At 35.2% G+C, this 17,955-nt stretch overlaps 1 protein-coding gene across 3 annotated transcripts in view; it reads right to left on the bottom strand.

Annotated features, from left to right (window-relative positions):
- The window catches only part of PTPRJ (protein tyrosine phosphatase receptor type J), a 656,092-nt gene that overhangs the window by 473,564 nt on the left and 164,573 nt on the right, over positions 1 to 17,955 (bottom strand). For all 3 annotated transcript variants that reach the window (XM_044082858.1, XM_044082859.1, XM_044082860.1), the window contains exon 4: positions 11,015 to 11,272. In XM_044082858.1, the coding sequence (XP_043938793.1) occupies positions 11,015 to 11,272 (258 nt within the window). The remainder of the gene's footprint in view (positions 1 to 11,014; positions 11,273 to 17,955) is intronic.

Genomic DNA, 17,955 nt, shown 5'->3' with positions numbered 1-17,955 from the left:
TGCTTGGAGGAGGAAGTATCGAAGCAGGTTGAGGGACTGGCTCTGGAGCCGACTGGGTCAGAGCTGAGAACAATTTTGCCAGAACCGGTGACTGAAGGAGTCTCTGCACCACTCTATCAACGTCCACATCTGATAAGGTCCTGGAGGATTTAGAGGATAGAAAAGGAGATCGAGACCTCCTCTCCGAAGGGGACCTGCGAGGAGGGGATACTGGCCTAATGCTAGGCGATCGGCTCCGAACAGGTTCCAAGAAGATTGGAGCCGAAGCAGGTTCCAAAACAACTGACACTTCCTGCGGCCCCAAGGACAATGGAGCCGAGGATGTCAAAGCAGACTTTACTATTTTCTCCGGTGGCTCCCAAGAGACTGATGGAGCCAGAGATCTCTTTTTTGATTTAGAGGATTTTGCCTTAGAGCTGGAAGCACTCTCCAGACCCTCCTCGAAGGAGGGTTTCAGAAGTCCCTTCAAAATCAATTTATTCTTCCTTTCCTGAAGAACTCGTGGACTAAAGGCATGACAGAAGCTGCACGGCTCCTGGAGATGAATCACTCCCAGACAATACACACAGAGTGTCCATCGGTAATGGACATTTTATAACTGCACCTAGAGCATTTCTTGAAACCTGAGGGCTTGTGCTCCTTAGTATCTTTGGACATAGTTAACCAACAATAATAAAGCACTAAAGACAATTAATCACTGAACAAATGGACCAACGGTCAAACAGTCACAAGGCGGGAAAAAGCCTACAACAAACAAAAACCACAAGATCTCTAAGTTAAACGATCCTTAGACACAAACACAAGGGGGAAAGGACTAATAACCTCTAATTTAAACAGTTTTTAGTCCTGGTAAACTTTTAGGACATAAGGAAAGCAAGGGGAAAGACTAGGTCCTCTAACTGAAAACAGGCCTAGCCCATTGAAAACAGCTAGTGGGATACCACAGAAAAAACAAAAACAATCAAAAACACAACTTTTCCACAAGACAAGAACACACAATAGCTATTAAAATAGCTTTTTTGCAACAAATTTCTCTGATAAGGAAGAAAAAGGGTACTTAGCCACAGCCAAGAGCGAGACCACCTCCGAGCTACATGAGCGGCAAATGAGATCTGGGAATAGAGAGCAGTACAGCATGGGATACCATCTTAGCCCAGCCAATAGAAAGACTTTGAGCTAAAAAGTTGGCCGAGTTGGAGCCGACATTCGGCTCTGAACCCACGGGTAAGAATGTAGGCGAGATTGGACTGCATAACATCAGTTGTTATTTCAAAAAATAGTTTTCTTTTAAGTAAATGCATTTTCTTTGACAGTATAATTTGTTTCAAATTCTGGAATTTGAAACCAATTATACTTTCAAAGAAAATGAATTTATATTGCATTTGCTATCACTATTTTTAACTGTAGGTAGGAAGAGACTGCTTTATTAACAAGCTTTACTTTGATACATATTTTGTTGTTTTCCTTTAGTTTCACTTTTGGTTGTGAGAAAGGGATAGGTTTTGGACAGGCAAGCTCTAGCCGTCACAAGGGGCCTAGACAGCTATAAATTTTCTACAGAGAGGAAAATTCTGAGCATATCAAAACAATCCTGTCTTGTTTTGTGATTTGTTATGGAGTTGACTGGTAAGAGCAGTTTTATTTGAATTTATATTGCATTTGTTATCACTATTTTTAACTGTGTGTAGGTAGAAAGAAACTGCTTATTAACAAGCTTTACTTTGATTCATATTTTGTTGTTTTACCTTTAGTTTCACTTTTGGTTGTGAGAAAGGGATAGGTTTTGGACAGGCAAGCTCTAGTCACCACAAGGGGCCTAGACAGCTGTAAATTTGCACAGACTGCAGAGAGAAATTTATGAGCATATCAAAACAATCTTGTCTTGGTTTGTGATTTGTTGTGGAGTTGACTGGTAAGAGAAGTTTTACTTATTTTTACTGCAAGGTATAGTGATGTGCGACATAAAGAAATTACAACTTCTGTCTGGCTGGTAGAACTTGTATGGTCAGAACAGCTTTATTGTATTTTATTATTTAGTTGGATATTGCTGGTATAATTTTTGTCATAGAAGTTGATTTAAGTTCCTTTGAATTCTTTGCTACTGACTTTGTGTAATTTTTTCCTTTGCAATATTTTATTCAATTAAAGCTGAATATGGATTCCTTAAATGAGTATGCAATTAACGATTTGCTAATGCACAAGTATCTTGTACAGTGTAATAAATGCTATGCATATTTAAAGGTAACAGCTGATAACACTGGTGATCTTTTTCCTCGTGTCAAAAGTTGGATGATTTGCTTACCATTGATAGAAGCAAATCTCAACTTAATGATGATAATTGCACATGCGCAATTGGCATGGCTTGGAGAACTGTTGTATCATATATTAATGACTGGACTGATGAACTAAATAATGTTAGGCACAGAACAAATAGAACAGATTTAGGAAATGATGGATCTATTTTCTGCAAAGAACATTCAACTCCTATGAAACATGATGAGGCCCCTGAGAACTATGGAATTGTGGATGCAAGTACTCAGCAATCTGAGGATCTGGTTTGTTTAGAAGGAAACAAAAAAAAAAAGAAAGAAAGGAAGAAGTTCTCAACAAATAAGTCCCTCGTTCGAATACAAACGTAAGTATTAGGCGTCGGTCAATCAGGCACCCAGAACCCAGACAGTCAGCGTCCAGGTACAAAAAGCATGACCGGCATCCTTATCCTCAGTCTTTTCTCCCCAGATGTCAGAAGACTAACACAATAAAGGCCATAGCCAAAACACAGGGACTGGCCCCTCACCCTGGATTCTGATTGTGCAGGTGATGTCCATGGGCCTGAAGGTACTCTGAGCTCTGGGCTCTGCACGCCTAGATCTACCCCTAGACTGAGAATCAGAGGAAGAGGATACGTCCACCCCTTAGTAAGGCCTTCTTCTACTAAAAGGGAACTTAACAACCAAAAAAATTTTAACAGTCTTGCACAGTCTAGCCTTGTGTTCCATTTTCTTTTAAGACTGACTCACAGGTGGACCAAAAACAACACTTCAGACTGTAAAGCATCCAAAAAATCTGGTCTTAACATGTTTCTGATATTGAGATCCTAAAGCCCAGTACACACCTGCGAGAACTGAACCAGTGGCAGCCCACCTAGAAAGAGGCTGCAAAGCATCAGCCACACTGTAAAGATGCTTTACCCCCTGTGTTCAGAGACATGTAAATCTTGTAATTCTTTACATTCAATGCTGCCCTCTGCTAGCATCCACCCTTAGATTTTAATTGGGCAACATATGAAACTGGCTCCCCTAAGCTTCATAGTAAAAGTAAGGGTATTTCCCTTTTTCCTCTCTCCTCTTTCCTCAAGCCTCTTTATATAAGTGGATTTTTTTACACAGAGGGCCCTGGCCTGACACCTTCTGCCTAACCCTTTCTGGGTCTGCCTCTTCTGCCCTAGGACTCTTATAGAATATTCCAGGCACCCTGTAACCCTGTACCGGTCCTACTGGGCGGCTGAGAGGAGGCAGAGGGGGATTAAAGGAAGAGCCTCTGAAAACACATCTTGAACTACATCCAGAACAGGTTATGTAAGGACTGCAGCAATGTGAGATGAAGAACATCAAGGAAGAGAAAGAAACTAATGACTGTAAAGGAAAGAGAATACGTAGTAAAAAGGATTCTGCTTTGTTATGTAACACACTGGTGACAGGGAATGAAGATATCTGTCTATCAAAAAACCCTCAGTCTACAGAAAAAGGCATCGCCTTTGCAATGGAAAAGGTAGAAAAAAGAGGCAAGGGGCAGGTGAAAAGGAAGAAATCAAAACTGAACGTGGAAGGACTGAAGAAAATCATTGTAAGAAAAAATAAGAGAAAGACAAATGTTGACTACATGGCTCAAGCTGTGGCTTTACAATGCCACTGGATGAGAATTTAATATGCAATGAAAGCAGTGGAATTAATAACACTAATAGTGATGAAGATCTATCCTTCACAACAATTGATAAGAGTAGAAATGACTGTATTAGAAGCTGAAGATTCTTCAGAGATGGTCAGCAAAGATATTCTTGTAATTGGAGATTCAGTTATTAGAGGAACTGATACTTATATTTGCAGAGATGATAATGAACATTGAATAGTGTTATGCTTGCCAGGAGCAAAAATAGAAGATGTGAAACAAGCCTTGGAATGCTTTAATGTAAGGAAGTATGGATCTGTTTTTATTCATGTTGGTACAAATGATGTCACCAACAAAGATTCTCTGACTGTTAGTCAGGAACTGAGAGCCCTCCTAGATAGTATAGCTTGTACTGGTGTTAGGACATATTTTTCACAAATCACCTATAGAAAGGATAGTCAGGTCACTGTGAATAAAACGATTTTTTGGATAAACACCTACATGGAAAAAATGTCCTGTTTTAAAAAATGGAAATGTGTAGAGCATCCAAGCCTTCTTTTGGGCACACATGCTCAGACAGGATGGTGTGCATTTGTCTAGATCAGGGAAGAGAATTTTTGCACCAGATATTTTTCAATATTTGACAAACACTAGCCAGGATTTTTGCCAGGTCAAAAATGTAACAGTTTACACATAGCAACATTTGATGCATCTCTGATGGTTGTTAATGCTAGGAGCATTAATAATAACATTTTTTTATTAGAAAATTTGCTACGTTCCCACAAGATTGATGTTGTTATAGTTTGTGAAACATAGTTAAAGAACAATGACTGGAAACTAGTTCTGTCAGGGTATAATTGTTTTTACTGTAACAAACATTCTAACAAAAAATCAGGTGGAGGTGTTATGATAGGGATTAAAGATAGCTATGAGACCTGTGATTATTACATGTTCAATGATAAGACCAGTACTATAGACTGTGTAACTGTAACAATAAAGACAACCCTGGAGCATATAACAATTATTGGAGTGTACAGACCACCAAAGTCAAGTGCAGATGACCTAGAGGAATTCATACATTTCTTACATGAAACACAGGAGGGTAGAATAATATTAGCTGGGGACTTAAATTTACCAGAAACAGACTGGAATAATATTGATTCAACAATGTTAGTAAAGAAATTATTCACAGAGTATATCCAGGAACAACAAATGCTTCAGATTGTAAAAAAAAAACTACTAGGGGATGGAATATACTAGATATTGTTTGTGTTCCCAAAGAAATTACTGTAACTTCAAGTCAAGTTTTACCACCATCGATGTGCAGTGATCATGGGATTATAAAGGTTAATTTGTTGCTAGATAATTCTGCCAAACTGAAATCTAAGCCAATGCACAGAAAGTTAATTACAGATTATAGGAAGCAAAACAGTTACTATATAAAACTAACTGGAGTGAGGTGTTCAGTGGAAAAACTGCAGATGGAATGTGGAAAGTTTTGAAAGAGAAATTGAGTGCAAAAGGTCAAAAAAATGTTTAACATCAGGATCTAGGCACGCAACATCAGGGGGGTATATTTCCATAAGAACAGGCTACCTGATTAAGGTGAGAGGCAAAAAATATAAGAAATGGAAGAGAGGTTGAACTACAACTTTGAAAACTGAAATTAACGAGCTGGACAAACAGATTAAACATAGTGCTAGACAAAATCAAGAAAAATTTGAAGAAAATTTATATAAAGATATTGGGCATAATAGGAAACCTTTTATAGATACATAAGATGTGGAAGTAGTAAAGATACACAAATTGATAAACTGTGCGCAGATTCTAAAATTTATTCTCAGACACAACAGATTATAGATATATTTACAAAATCTTATGCAAAACAGTTTGGCTCCACAAAAGGAGTGGTAAGTTGTCCAAGTGACATCCAGGTAACCCCAGATACTGGAATCAAATTAGATTATATTGAAAAAGAACTGTGCAAACTGGATCCAAACAAAGTGCAGGGAGGAGACGGAATAAGTAACAATGACCTGAGAACACTTAAGCAAGAACTTACACTACCATTACATCTGTTATTCACTAAGCCATATAAATATGGGGAAATTCCTCAAGATTGGAGGCATGCACTTATTAAACCTATCTTTAAGGGAAAGGGGAGTAGGACAAACCCAGAATCATATAGACCCTTAAGTCTACATTCATGTTGTGGAAAAATAATGGAGAAGGTAATACTGGATAAGTTATTGTCAGAACTGGATAGGTTGGGACTTGAAACCATATATCAGCATGCATATGTTGAAAATAGATCTATTACCACCTGTAACATGATGTTCTATAACAATATAATAACAGCTATGAATGAAAAATTGTGCGGTGATGTGATTTATATAGATTTAACCTCAGCATTTCATAGGGTCATGCACAAAACACTGATCAATAAATTAGTACAACTAGATATTGATGTACTGTTGATAAGATGGATAGCTGCATGGCTTACAAATAGGACATGGCAAGTATCACACACCAATTGGACAGGTGAAATCATTGGTTACAGTCAAGGTGTGCCACACGGCTCTGTACAAGGCCCTTACTTGTTTAGATTGTATCTTTCAGACCTTACTTTTTCATCTGAGGTGTTCTACAGTCTATATGCTGATGACCTGAAATTAGGTAAACTGATTACAAATGTTACAGATAAGGCATGTCTGCAAAATAATTTGACAAAATTGACCATTTGGGCACAGGAGAATAATATGTTGATAAATACATCAAAAACTAAGCATATGAGACTTGGGAGACATAAACTGAAAGGTGAATATTTAATACAGCACACAGTGATTGAAACTGTAGACTCATTTAAGGACCTGGGTATATGGGTATATTCAGCTATGAGTTTTTCTAATCATATCAACCAATTGGCTAATGATAGTTATAGAACTATAGGTTGTATAAAAAGATTTATAAAGTCTAGGAAATCAAACATAATAAAGTCATTGTTTGTTAGTTACATTAGACCCAAATTGAGTATAGAATATCAACATGGAAACCCTATAGGAAAATAAGCATGAATAAATTGGGAAGAGTACAGCGGAAATATACTAAGGCCATCCATGGATGTGAAAATCTAAGTTATTATGAAAGACTGAAATATCTAAACTTGTACAGTGTCTCTTTCAGATATTTAAGATGAGATCTTATTCAGGCATATAGGGCATTAAGGGGACCAGTACCTCTGGGAATGTTTGGGATTATCAAAAAGTACTATGGAATCATCAGATAACCTATGTAGACTATCCTGTAGGAATAAGAAGTGTACTAATTGGTTCTCTGAACAGACTACCTAATTACATTAAAGCAAGTACTAGTTTAGATATTTTTAAGAACAGCCTGGACATTTATTATGGGAACAAGTGTTTTGGCATATTGGCAAGCTAGAATGGCTTTAATACCCGTGCTTGAAACATTTCTATGTATGTATGTATTATGTAGTATTCATTATAAAGTATAAATGCCTTTACTAGTCTATGTACCCCTACTATAAGGAGATTAGCAACCTTTTGCCAACCCTCCTCTGATTAATCCTACAACTGTTTTGGTATCTTTGAATGCATTACTGTTTTCTTAATGTAACCTACTATGTAACTGACTTATTATATTACCTAATACTCCTTTCTTTAATCTGGTTGCAATCCTGGTGCTGAGCCTGAAAATGGTCCACATGGAATAGTGTGCCACTCTTGTCAATAAATGTATACACAAATATAGATATGTATGGGTGGCCTACATTTGGCATAAAGAGTGCTTGAGTGACATCTGTTTAATCAACCAAAATGCATTATCAAATATAGACTATGTATAGATGACCTGCATTTGGTATAAAGAGTCCTTGTGTGGCATTTGTTTAATTGACCACAGTTGACTAAATAAGCACATATGGTTGGACACGTATGTGAGACTGCATGATTCTCGTGGTCGAAGAATATGTCCCTTCACCAATATTGTACAGTCTCAGACTCAGTATATGTATATCGATATATACATACATACATATATTAGTAAAGGGTAAGGGCATGTTGGGGGGCTTGCCACAGTGCAAACAATGATGTTTTAAAACTGTATGTGTCGAGGGAATCCAAATAGCAATTCAAAAGTAATAATTTTAAAATATCTGTTAGCCATATTTATTTATTTTATTTATCAAACAAATTTTATTTTATTTTACATTTGTTGACCGGGCTAGTCTAGCTGGATATATGTCCATTTTCAGTAGAGGCCTGGGCGAAAAGCTCCAAGCATGAACAGTGAAAAGTTAACAATGCATAGAAACATGAAGAATCACAATACAGAGGTAGCATTGGTCTAAAGAACAGTTATAATAATACATTTATAAACTATAACAATTTTAGTAAAAATTATGCTAAACAATTATACAAAACACACTAGAAGGTATGAGCAAGTCTCAGTTAAGGGAAAAGCACATATATGTTATCCTCATATTTCAAGAAAGAGTAGTAACTAGATTTGGAGGCATAGGTTACAGGAGTAGGGATAGGGGTAAGAGTAAAAAGTGAAAAAGATATCAGTCTGGGTTAGTGCATGGACAAAGCCAATGAGTTTTCAGATGTTCTTTAAGATGTTTTTTAAAAAGAGAAGTAGAAGCAAATGTAGATAATTCTGAAGGAAGCAGATTCCAGTTTTTTCCTGAAGTGTTTGAGAAAAGTGAATCCCCGGCTTTGTTGTTAGCTTTATTCGAGGAAACTAGAAGCTTATTAGCAGAGCGTAGTGTAGCTAGATTTGTATATGGTGTAATTAGATTAGTGAAGATAGGGGTGTTGTTAGGGTGGTATAGGATCTTTTGAGTAATAAGTAATTGTTGACAGAGTATATAGTTTTGCAATTCTAGCCATCCAAGTTATTTGAGATTAAGGCAGTGGTGAGTTTTAAAGGGGGAGCTTGTGATAAATCTAGCTATGATATTATAACAGGTGGAGAGTTTAGAGAGGTTGTTTTTGGATAGGTAAGTCTATATAACAGAGACATAGAAAAGGGTGGAAATGAGGTGGGTTTGGGCAATAGTTTTCCTTGCAGAAGTGGTAAGGAAGGGTTTGATTCTACAGAGGGTGCCAAGTTTTTTGTTAACAGAGTTTATAGTGGAGTTTATGTGTTCATCATAGCTGAGACAATTATCAATTGTTACACCTAGTAGGCGGGTTGTAGTGTCTGGGATAATGTTGGAACCATTGTTAGAGGTTATAGAGAAGAAAGGATTAGGTGATTTATGAGTTGGAGTAAAAAGCAGTAGTTTTTTTGGGGGGATTTAGGAGAAGTCAGTGTTGCATAAACCAGTTTTCAACATTCTGAAAAACAGTTTGGGTGAGGGAGTGGAGAGAGGCTATATTCTTGGCTGTACAGATTAAGGTGGAGTCGTCAGCATATTGAATGCAGGTGGCTTGAGGTATGTTCATGTGTAAATTGTTAATAAATAAGGAAAAGAGTAGGGAACCTAAGATAGAGCCCTGGGGTACTCCAATATTTACTGGAAGTAGTGAAGACAGATTGTTATGCCAAAGTATTGCTTGCTGTCTATTTTCCAGATAAGACCTAAACCATTGTGTAGCTTGAGGATCAAGAGAATGGGCCTTTAGTTTGTCTAGAAGTAAGTTATGGTTAACCATATCAAAGGCTTTTGACAGGTCAATAAATAGTGCAGAGGAAAAAGAGTTATTGTTGTGTTTTTTATATATAGAGTCGGTAAAGGATAAGAGGGCAGTCGATGTGCTATGGAATGGCCTAAAGCCATGTTGGCAGTTCGCTAGTAGGTTATTTAGTAGTAAGTGGTTAAGTAGTTGCTTGTGAATACATTTTTCCATTATCTTAGCTAATGGGGAGAGTAAAGCAATAGGGCAAAAGTTAGAAAGCTCAGTAGAAGGTCCACCTTTATGTAAAGGGATGATGTGGGATATCTTCCATAGAGCAGGGATTTTGCCTTCTGAGATAGTTCTGTTAATAAGGATAGATATGGGATAGTCTATGGTGGATAGTCTATGGCTTTTGCAGCTATTTGTAGGTATTCAGATGGGAGACGGTCAGCAGAAGGGGTACAAGGTTTCAATTTTTGAAGTAGCTTACAGATGAGAGATGTAGATACAGGTTGTATGTGAAAGGTAGGCAATGAAGTATTGCAGGTATTTGGTTGGGAAGCCGTGAAGGGTGGTAAAGAATTGGCCAGGGTTTGAATGACTTCTGTAAAGTAGTTATTAAAGGCATCAGGGATCTGGTTGGAGTTGTTATGGTTGAAACCGGTTGGGTCGGGAGTAGTAGTGTGACCTAGCTGAAGAAGTTTGTTTATCCCAGACCAAAATTTTTGTGGAGTTTGTTGGCTGGTTTGTTGGAAGTGAAGGTAGAAGTATTTTTTGTCTCTAAGAATATCCTTCTTGATGGCATTTCTTAGCTGTTTAAAGTTGAGGTGGTTTGTTGGACGTTTGGTAGCTCTCCATTTAGCCCAGATTTTATTTCTGAAGAGTATCTTTTGCCTAGTTTGTTTTGTGAGCCAGGGAGCAGATTTGGTTCTTTTTCTAGTAGAGCGATAAGGTGCATAGCAGTCGAGGATTTGAAGAAAGTTAGTATTAAAGTAGGTAACAGCTTCATCAAGTTCTAGATGGGTTAGTGCTGACCAGTCACATGCTTGCAATTCGGTTAGGAAGCTGTCTGGATTAAAGAATTTTTTAAGCATTTTTTAAGTATGAATTTACAATGTTTTAAACCAGATAATTGTAGAAAGGGGTGGAGAGCTGCTCATTCAGTAAAGCAGATGCTGTTCTGCTAAATCTGTCCTTGAAAAATGATGATTGTTCATATTCTTGCAAAATTCCATATTCATCTATGTAATACTCCAGTGAATGCACCATGGACTCATTGTCCATGTCTACAAATCTACCTTGCTACTACAATCTTGGTGACATGCAATTTGTGTCACTAAGTCCAAAAACATAACACACAGGTAAAGACAAAACACTTATTGTGAATACTTTAAAGGGATTATGTATTACTGATTATCACTGGTCTTCTTCTAAGCGTTTGGACAACTGTGACTACAGCAATGATAATGTAAATTACTTACTAGTTGAGTTATAAATTACTGTACTCTCCCCTATGATTTTATCATTAGACGAAACAGGTGAAACACTGATGCTGTAGTTTCCCCCTGGAGTCAAATCTGTTATGTTGGCAAACACGTCCTTCACCGTCATATTTTTCAGCTTATCTCCACTGACATTAACCATGAAGTAGCTGTATTCTCCATCAGCTGCCATCCAAGTCAGGTACAAATAAGTTGTTGTAATATTTTTGACAGTGAGTTCTTTAATTGGTCCAGGTTCTAGTAAGAAAAGAAAGTGCTTAGTCAGACAACTGCATATTTTTCAGTCTACAAGATTAATTTCATAAAATGTAACTGTAAAATGTAAACAGCAACTTCAAGGCAAATGACAATGGAACAAATGAAAAAAAAAATTCAATACACTAGCTAGTCAGTTAGAATGTTTTACTTATGTCCATGTATTACTTCTCAGTGTAATGTAGATAAACCTGTTTGGCAGAGTGGCTGACCACCATGTCTTTTTTAACTTAACCCCCAGAGTGTGCAACCTTGTAATGGACTGCATTAGTTTAGGGGTAAAGGGAGGTACAATCCTTGTATGGATTATGTGAGTGGTTTGCCCCCGCATAGAAAAGCTTAGATGACAGAATTGGTCAGCATGTCACAGACACAACTCATATTCTTTGGTTACAGTTACAAATAATAGCTTTGCTTGAGACTGTCTCAGTTTTTATCATTATACCATGAAAACACATTCATCCAAAAGAATGAACACACAATACATTTACTTACCATAATGTTAGATCTCAATGAACAATCTTCATCAACAGCAAGACTAATGCCATCAAGCATTAGTTATTTTGTCAGATGAAGATTTCCTTTTAATTGTAAAGTTCTGCATGAAAAGATTCTTCTGTTGATCTCAGCTATTTTGCACTAAGGCAATACAGTATGCATCAAAATCAAAGCAATAATTACCTTTATATCATGTAAGTAAGATGGAAGGGAGATGGATAGATGATATTTTGATGAAGATGGATCTTTTAGATCCATTGCTGTAATTACTTAATTTTTGCATACGGTACAATGAGGTCCATCCTTGTCAAAAGTGAGACAGTGTCTAATGTTTATCTTTTGGGTGATCAAATTTATATTACTATATATCTTACAATTGTAGTGCCAAGAAAGACTAAGATCTAGTGATGACACCCAACTTGCAGTGTCTTCTGAAAGTATTTATTGAAGCCCATGTAGCTGTTGTGCAATACACCTAAAGATGCATTTTGGAAAAAATGTATGATTGATAGCTACTGCCCTACCTGAGCAAAAGCTGTTAAAGAAGGGAAGAGTTTACTGTGTGTTTGATAAAATAAACTAATTAAGTTAGTCAACCTTCTGGACAAAGTAATTTTAGACAGTTTAGAGGCCAATTTCTAAAGAGAAGATGGCACATATATTTGTGAATCTTTCCCTAGCAACTGGTCCTGTCTGCATAAAATCTGAGCTTTCTGTGTACATATGTACAGTGCAGAAAATACCTCTGTTAAAAAAGTAAAGAAAGAATACAAGAAGATTTTTTCATACTGATTGACATTTGTTTCAGTGGCTACCTTAGGCATAAATTATGTAATTTTTCTCAATTAACCACTACCCTCATAAAACTCAATTATGGAAGATTACCACATCAGGCTTGCAGTCCTGTGAATATTTTAACGAAAGCTACATGGATGCTTCAGAACAGTCAATTTTTCTTTAGCAAAATACAAACCCTAAGAAAGACGGGATTCTTTCTTAAGTTTTTATTAGATTTTCAATTTGTAAAATAATTACAACAATATTTACAGTCAGAGATTTGTGAACATAATAAATGAAAATATTTCAACTAAACCTCACACAAAAGAAAAAAAACAACTATTTACAGGAGTGTCCATTAACCATCAAGTCATTCAAGTTATTATACATTACATTAAATCTAAAATTAAGTTTTTTTTGCTTGTCAAGCAGATCTCCTGGTTGTTCCTGACTTGAATGTAATGATTTCCAGGTGACAGACTTCACTGGCAATATATATAAATTCTTAGAAGGAGGGAGTAGATTTGTTCTTCCAATTCTGAGTTATAACTTCTCGCTATAGATAGTATAGACCACAAAATGCAATATTTTTTTTTTTTAATTTTTTAACACATATAGGAATATGAGTGTTAAAAAGGATTAGTGATTTAGATAAAACAAATTTATATCCAAAAAACACTTGTAAAAAGAGATTAATGTTATTCCAATAAGGTGTTAAGACAGTTGATTAAAAACATGTGTAGCCAATCACTTTAAGTCCTTGTTTACATCTCCTACAAAATTGTTTCTGCTTGAACATTAACACAGTTTTATGTACTGAAGATAGATCTATGCAAAAATTTCCAAGTAAAGAGATTGCATCTAAGAGATGAAGTTGTATGTTTAGAAGATATCAGAATTAATTTTTTATCTTCTTTACTCAGAGGTCTATTATTCATTTGGGTAAAATAGTTCCAATAGTTGTCACTGCAACTTTTTGTTCCTCTCCTCACAACTCTATATAATTTGGATAAGAGACCCTGTCTGGGATATTTTTTTATTCAAATACTTTATTGAATTTTTCATAAACAAAACGGCAAATTCACAATGTTCACCCATTCTAGAATACAATATTAGCTTACGAAAGAAAAAAATATTCACAATATGTGCAAAGGTCTGAAATAAAATTGCAGATTACAAGTAAATTAAACAAGTTCCATTACACAAATGTCAGTTCAGAAAGAGTTGTGAACCATTTACAGAGTCTCAATAAGTGATAAAACTTTTATCCAAGGATTGTTAACTATAGTCTTTGGATAGATTCTGAGTTCGTTGGTCTTAGTTTCCTTTCACTGAAGATAGGACATTTTCAAATGTTGGAGAACTGTTAGTTTTACATTTTCTGGTAATACATTTTCTGGTGAAAGACAGTATTGATCATAATATATATGAGTTATTCTTGTTCAGAAAATATCCTTCATTTACATTAAAAAATAATGCTTTGGTTAATGAAAAGGAATCAGTGAATAATGCTTTGAGAAAATCACCAATACTGTTTCAAAGACTTTTTCACTTGGGTCATAAGACTGATTTCTGTGCATCTCCAACAAGAAGCTGTAGAACAGTTATTAAATTTAACTATTTTATTTGGTGTCAGAAAAGCTCTATGAAGGTATTTCTGAGTGAAAATGCTCCAGCATTAAGATGATGAGGTATGTTTAATGGATAACATTTTTTTTTTGTTTTTCATCTTGGGAGAAATAAAAAAAAAAATGCCCCTTGACTCTAAAATTCCAATATTTCTGGTCTATGGAAGACTTATAAACAAGTAATGTGTTAAATTTTGAGATAATATTGTCTGTGGTAGATTTATTATACAAATTTTCACTTATGAAAGTTATCATCATTGATCTTTACTGACAAGATGAGTTGCTAAGCATTTTATATAGATCATGGGAGTAAGTTAAGAAGTTTTGTAAGATTAGCCAGTTCTGAGAAGGCAAACCATACTTTTTGATAAGGATATCAGAGTCTAAAATTTTGACATCATTTATGCACTGACACAAGCATATGAAATTCTTAGTTTCTCAATAATCTAGAATATTAAGATATATTTTATCTGGAAAGTTTCTTGTGATTTTAAACGGGGTTAATATTTGAAACCATGTCTTAACATCTGCATTGGAGTTAACAAACTTCCTAAAAAAATTAATAAGGTGATTTAATGAGTTTAAGTTTGGTGAGTTTAGCAATGTTATTTTGCATAATGTGACATAAGAAGATCTAGAACTTGTAAGAATGATTATTTAGTGGGAGTTTAGCTAAGGAGGAGTTTTCATCAATGAGTAAGGTGAAATGTAGTAATTTCCAGTTATAGTGGTAAATAGGGTCTATCCAGTTTAGAATGACTTTAAATATGGATGCATTTATGTACGTTTCAATATCAGGGGAACTTAATGTCTCCTTGCTCCCAAAGCCTAATATGATAGCTAAAAGCAATTCTGTTTCTTTTGGGAAACCAAAGGAATTTCACTAATAAGTTGTTTTATGTCCTTGATATATTTATTATTATAGGAAATATTAAGAACTAGAACCATACAGAGTATTTTTGTTAGAAGAGGCAGTTTAACTAATTGAAATCTGTCCTTAAAGGTTATGAAAATGTTATTCCAATTATATATATGCTGGTTTATTAAGTTTATAATATTTGTAGGATTACAATCCATTGTATTTCCTACAGAATTACATAAAGTTATTCCTAAGTAGTTTAGAGAATCTGAGAACTTGCCAATAATATAATGATTAACTGATAGTAAATTTCCTTTTTTGTTTAAAAGCACGTGTATGGATTTTGATTTATTAAAGTGTAGGCCTGAGATCTTCTGGAAATAGTTATACACAGGATCTAATTCTAGTAAAAATGGCCGAGTTAATTAATGTAAGACATTGTCTGCAAAAAACATTATCTTGGAATTATATTGTTTGTAAATAGCTACACATAAGATTTTTGGATTATCACGAATAATGGCAGCAAAGATTTCAATGGCTAATGCAAATAAAATAGGGGATAAGGGACATTGCTGCTTGGTACCTTTGGTTATTTAGATAGATTCAGAGGAAAAGGAACCTAGTTTATAAGCTACATTGTTTTGATATATATTTTTAATTTTTGAGATAAAAGAGGATGGTAAATTGAAATAGTGCAGCACTTCAAACAAATATTCCCAGCTGACAGAATCGAAGACTTTATGCCCAAACTAATCAGTAATGCTTCTTCATTTTCCTTGTTTAAGTATTCAATAAGTGCTAAAATCCTTTTATTATCATGTGTGTGTGTCTTTTATGTATAAAACCTGACTGATCATCAATTATTATTTGCATTAACGGAAACTTCAGTCTATCTACAAAAATAGACAAAGATTTTATAATCATTATTTAATAATGAGGCAGACCTATATGAACTATAAAAATGAGGTTCCTTATTAGCTTTTAATATGGTGAGATTAAAGAATATCTCCACGAAGGTGATATAATGCCATTTGACTGTACTTCCAGTAATGTTTTATGAAGTAAGGACCGTACAGATATGGGCATTATACCGTCCATCCTAGGGGCTTTGTTGGGTTTAAATTTTTGCTTAATCTCCTCTACTGAGATTTGTGCTTCAAGAATTGTATTTAGGTTCTCAGGGAATCTTAGTTGACAGAGTGAAGGAATGTCTAATTTAATATGGTCCCTAACTGAGTGATTAGAACCAAAATGTTTAATGTAGTGAAATTTAAAGGCATCTAAGATATCACCTAAGTCAGATACATATTTATTAGAACCTTCATGTAAAAGTTTGATTATAATATATTTTTTTGGAGTGTAATTTACCCTCATCAATAAATTATGCATATACTTAGGGGATAATGCATAAGAATTTATTTTAAGTCCTTCTAGTGCTAGATTAGTTTTATGGGACAGAATATCTGAATATTGTTTATTAAGTTTTTCAGCTTTATTAATGCCACATCAGGGGTAAGTTAGGATGATGTAAATGTAATATTTGAGAGTTGAGATTGAATGTTTTGTAATTCTAGATCCCATTTCTTATGTTTGTTTCTGAACCATGTTATTATTTTACCATATAGATAGGCCTTTAATGCATCCCATACCGTAATTTTTTTAGATTCTGGGCTGAGGTCTGTCTCTAGGAAACATTGCATCTCAGACAAGAACCAAGGTTTGAGGTCATGAAATTTGGTAGCATAGGGTGGAATTCTAGTTATAGGGATAAGTCTTTTATAATTAATTTGAAATTCAAGGGAGTGTGCGTCATGATCTGAGATGGGACATGGGAAGATTGTAAAGGAGGAAATATTCAACATATTCAACCTTAGATCAGTAGAGACTAAGATTCTATCAGTTTTAGTCTGTGTTTTGAATCTATAATCTAAGTGAGAAAATTTCGAAGAGGTAGGATCCTTAACTGCAAATGTATCAAATAAATTAAGAGTCTCAGTCCATTTTTTTTAACCATTTGGCTATAGTAGAGAATCTTAAAAGACATTTATTAGTGGTGTCAGTGCTATCTAATACACAGTCGAAATCCCATCCTATAATAAGGTTACCTTTACAAAAAATAGTAATATGATCAAGATGTTTCTTAGCAGTTTTTACTCCTAAGCCAGGAATCCAATAAATGTTGGCTATGGTCCAGGTTCAGTTACCAAATTTTAAAATACGTATGGTTAGAAGTCCTTCTGGGTCTTCATATTTATAGAGAATTTGTGGGGGAACAGCACCTTTTTTCCAAAAAATCGCAACCCCTCTTTTGGCATGCATATAGGTAACATAGTTGTTTAGGGTCTAAATTAATAGCATTCAGCAAAAATGTGTGAACATGACTCAGTACTGACAAGATTTTAAAGCAATACAAAAAAAACAGTTACCTGTAACACTTGATGAATTGTTGATAAGTCATGAAGTTCAGGATTTAAATATTTCCCCTTTTCTCCCTCTTTTTAACAGAGAGTAAGCTGTTAATCATATTAACTCTGTGATGTGTAAACGTTTAATAAGATAAAGAGAACATAGCATAAGAAAAGCATGCATTATTTGGAAGTAGATGCTTTGAGAGATTTTGTAGTGTTGACAGAAGTGGTGTCAGTTTTCTGCTTCTTCTTTTTCATCTCTGTCCAGCTGTTCTTGTCTCAAGTTCTTTTGAGAGTGGGTGATGACTAGTCCATATCCTCAAGAATAGGAATAATGTCATTATTTTTTATGAAGGAGGAAACTTCTTCCAGGTTACTAAAGGTTCTTACACCACTAGATAAATGTATTTTAATCTGAGCTGGATAAATAATTTGAGCTTTAATGTTGTTTTGTTTGAAAAGTTTGACAAGGGGCCAGCATTTCTTTCTCATGGC

Source organism: Protopterus annectens, chromosome 9.part0, assembly GCF_019279795.1.
Source record: "Protopterus annectens isolate FY-2018-M chromosome 9.part0, PAN1.0, whole genome shotgun sequence".
NCBI lineage: Eukaryota > Metazoa > Chordata > Ceratodontiformes > Protopteridae > Protopterus > Protopterus annectens.
The sequence above is the reverse complement of the archived record's forward strand: the minus strand, read 5'-3'. Positions and strand labels throughout refer to the sequence as shown.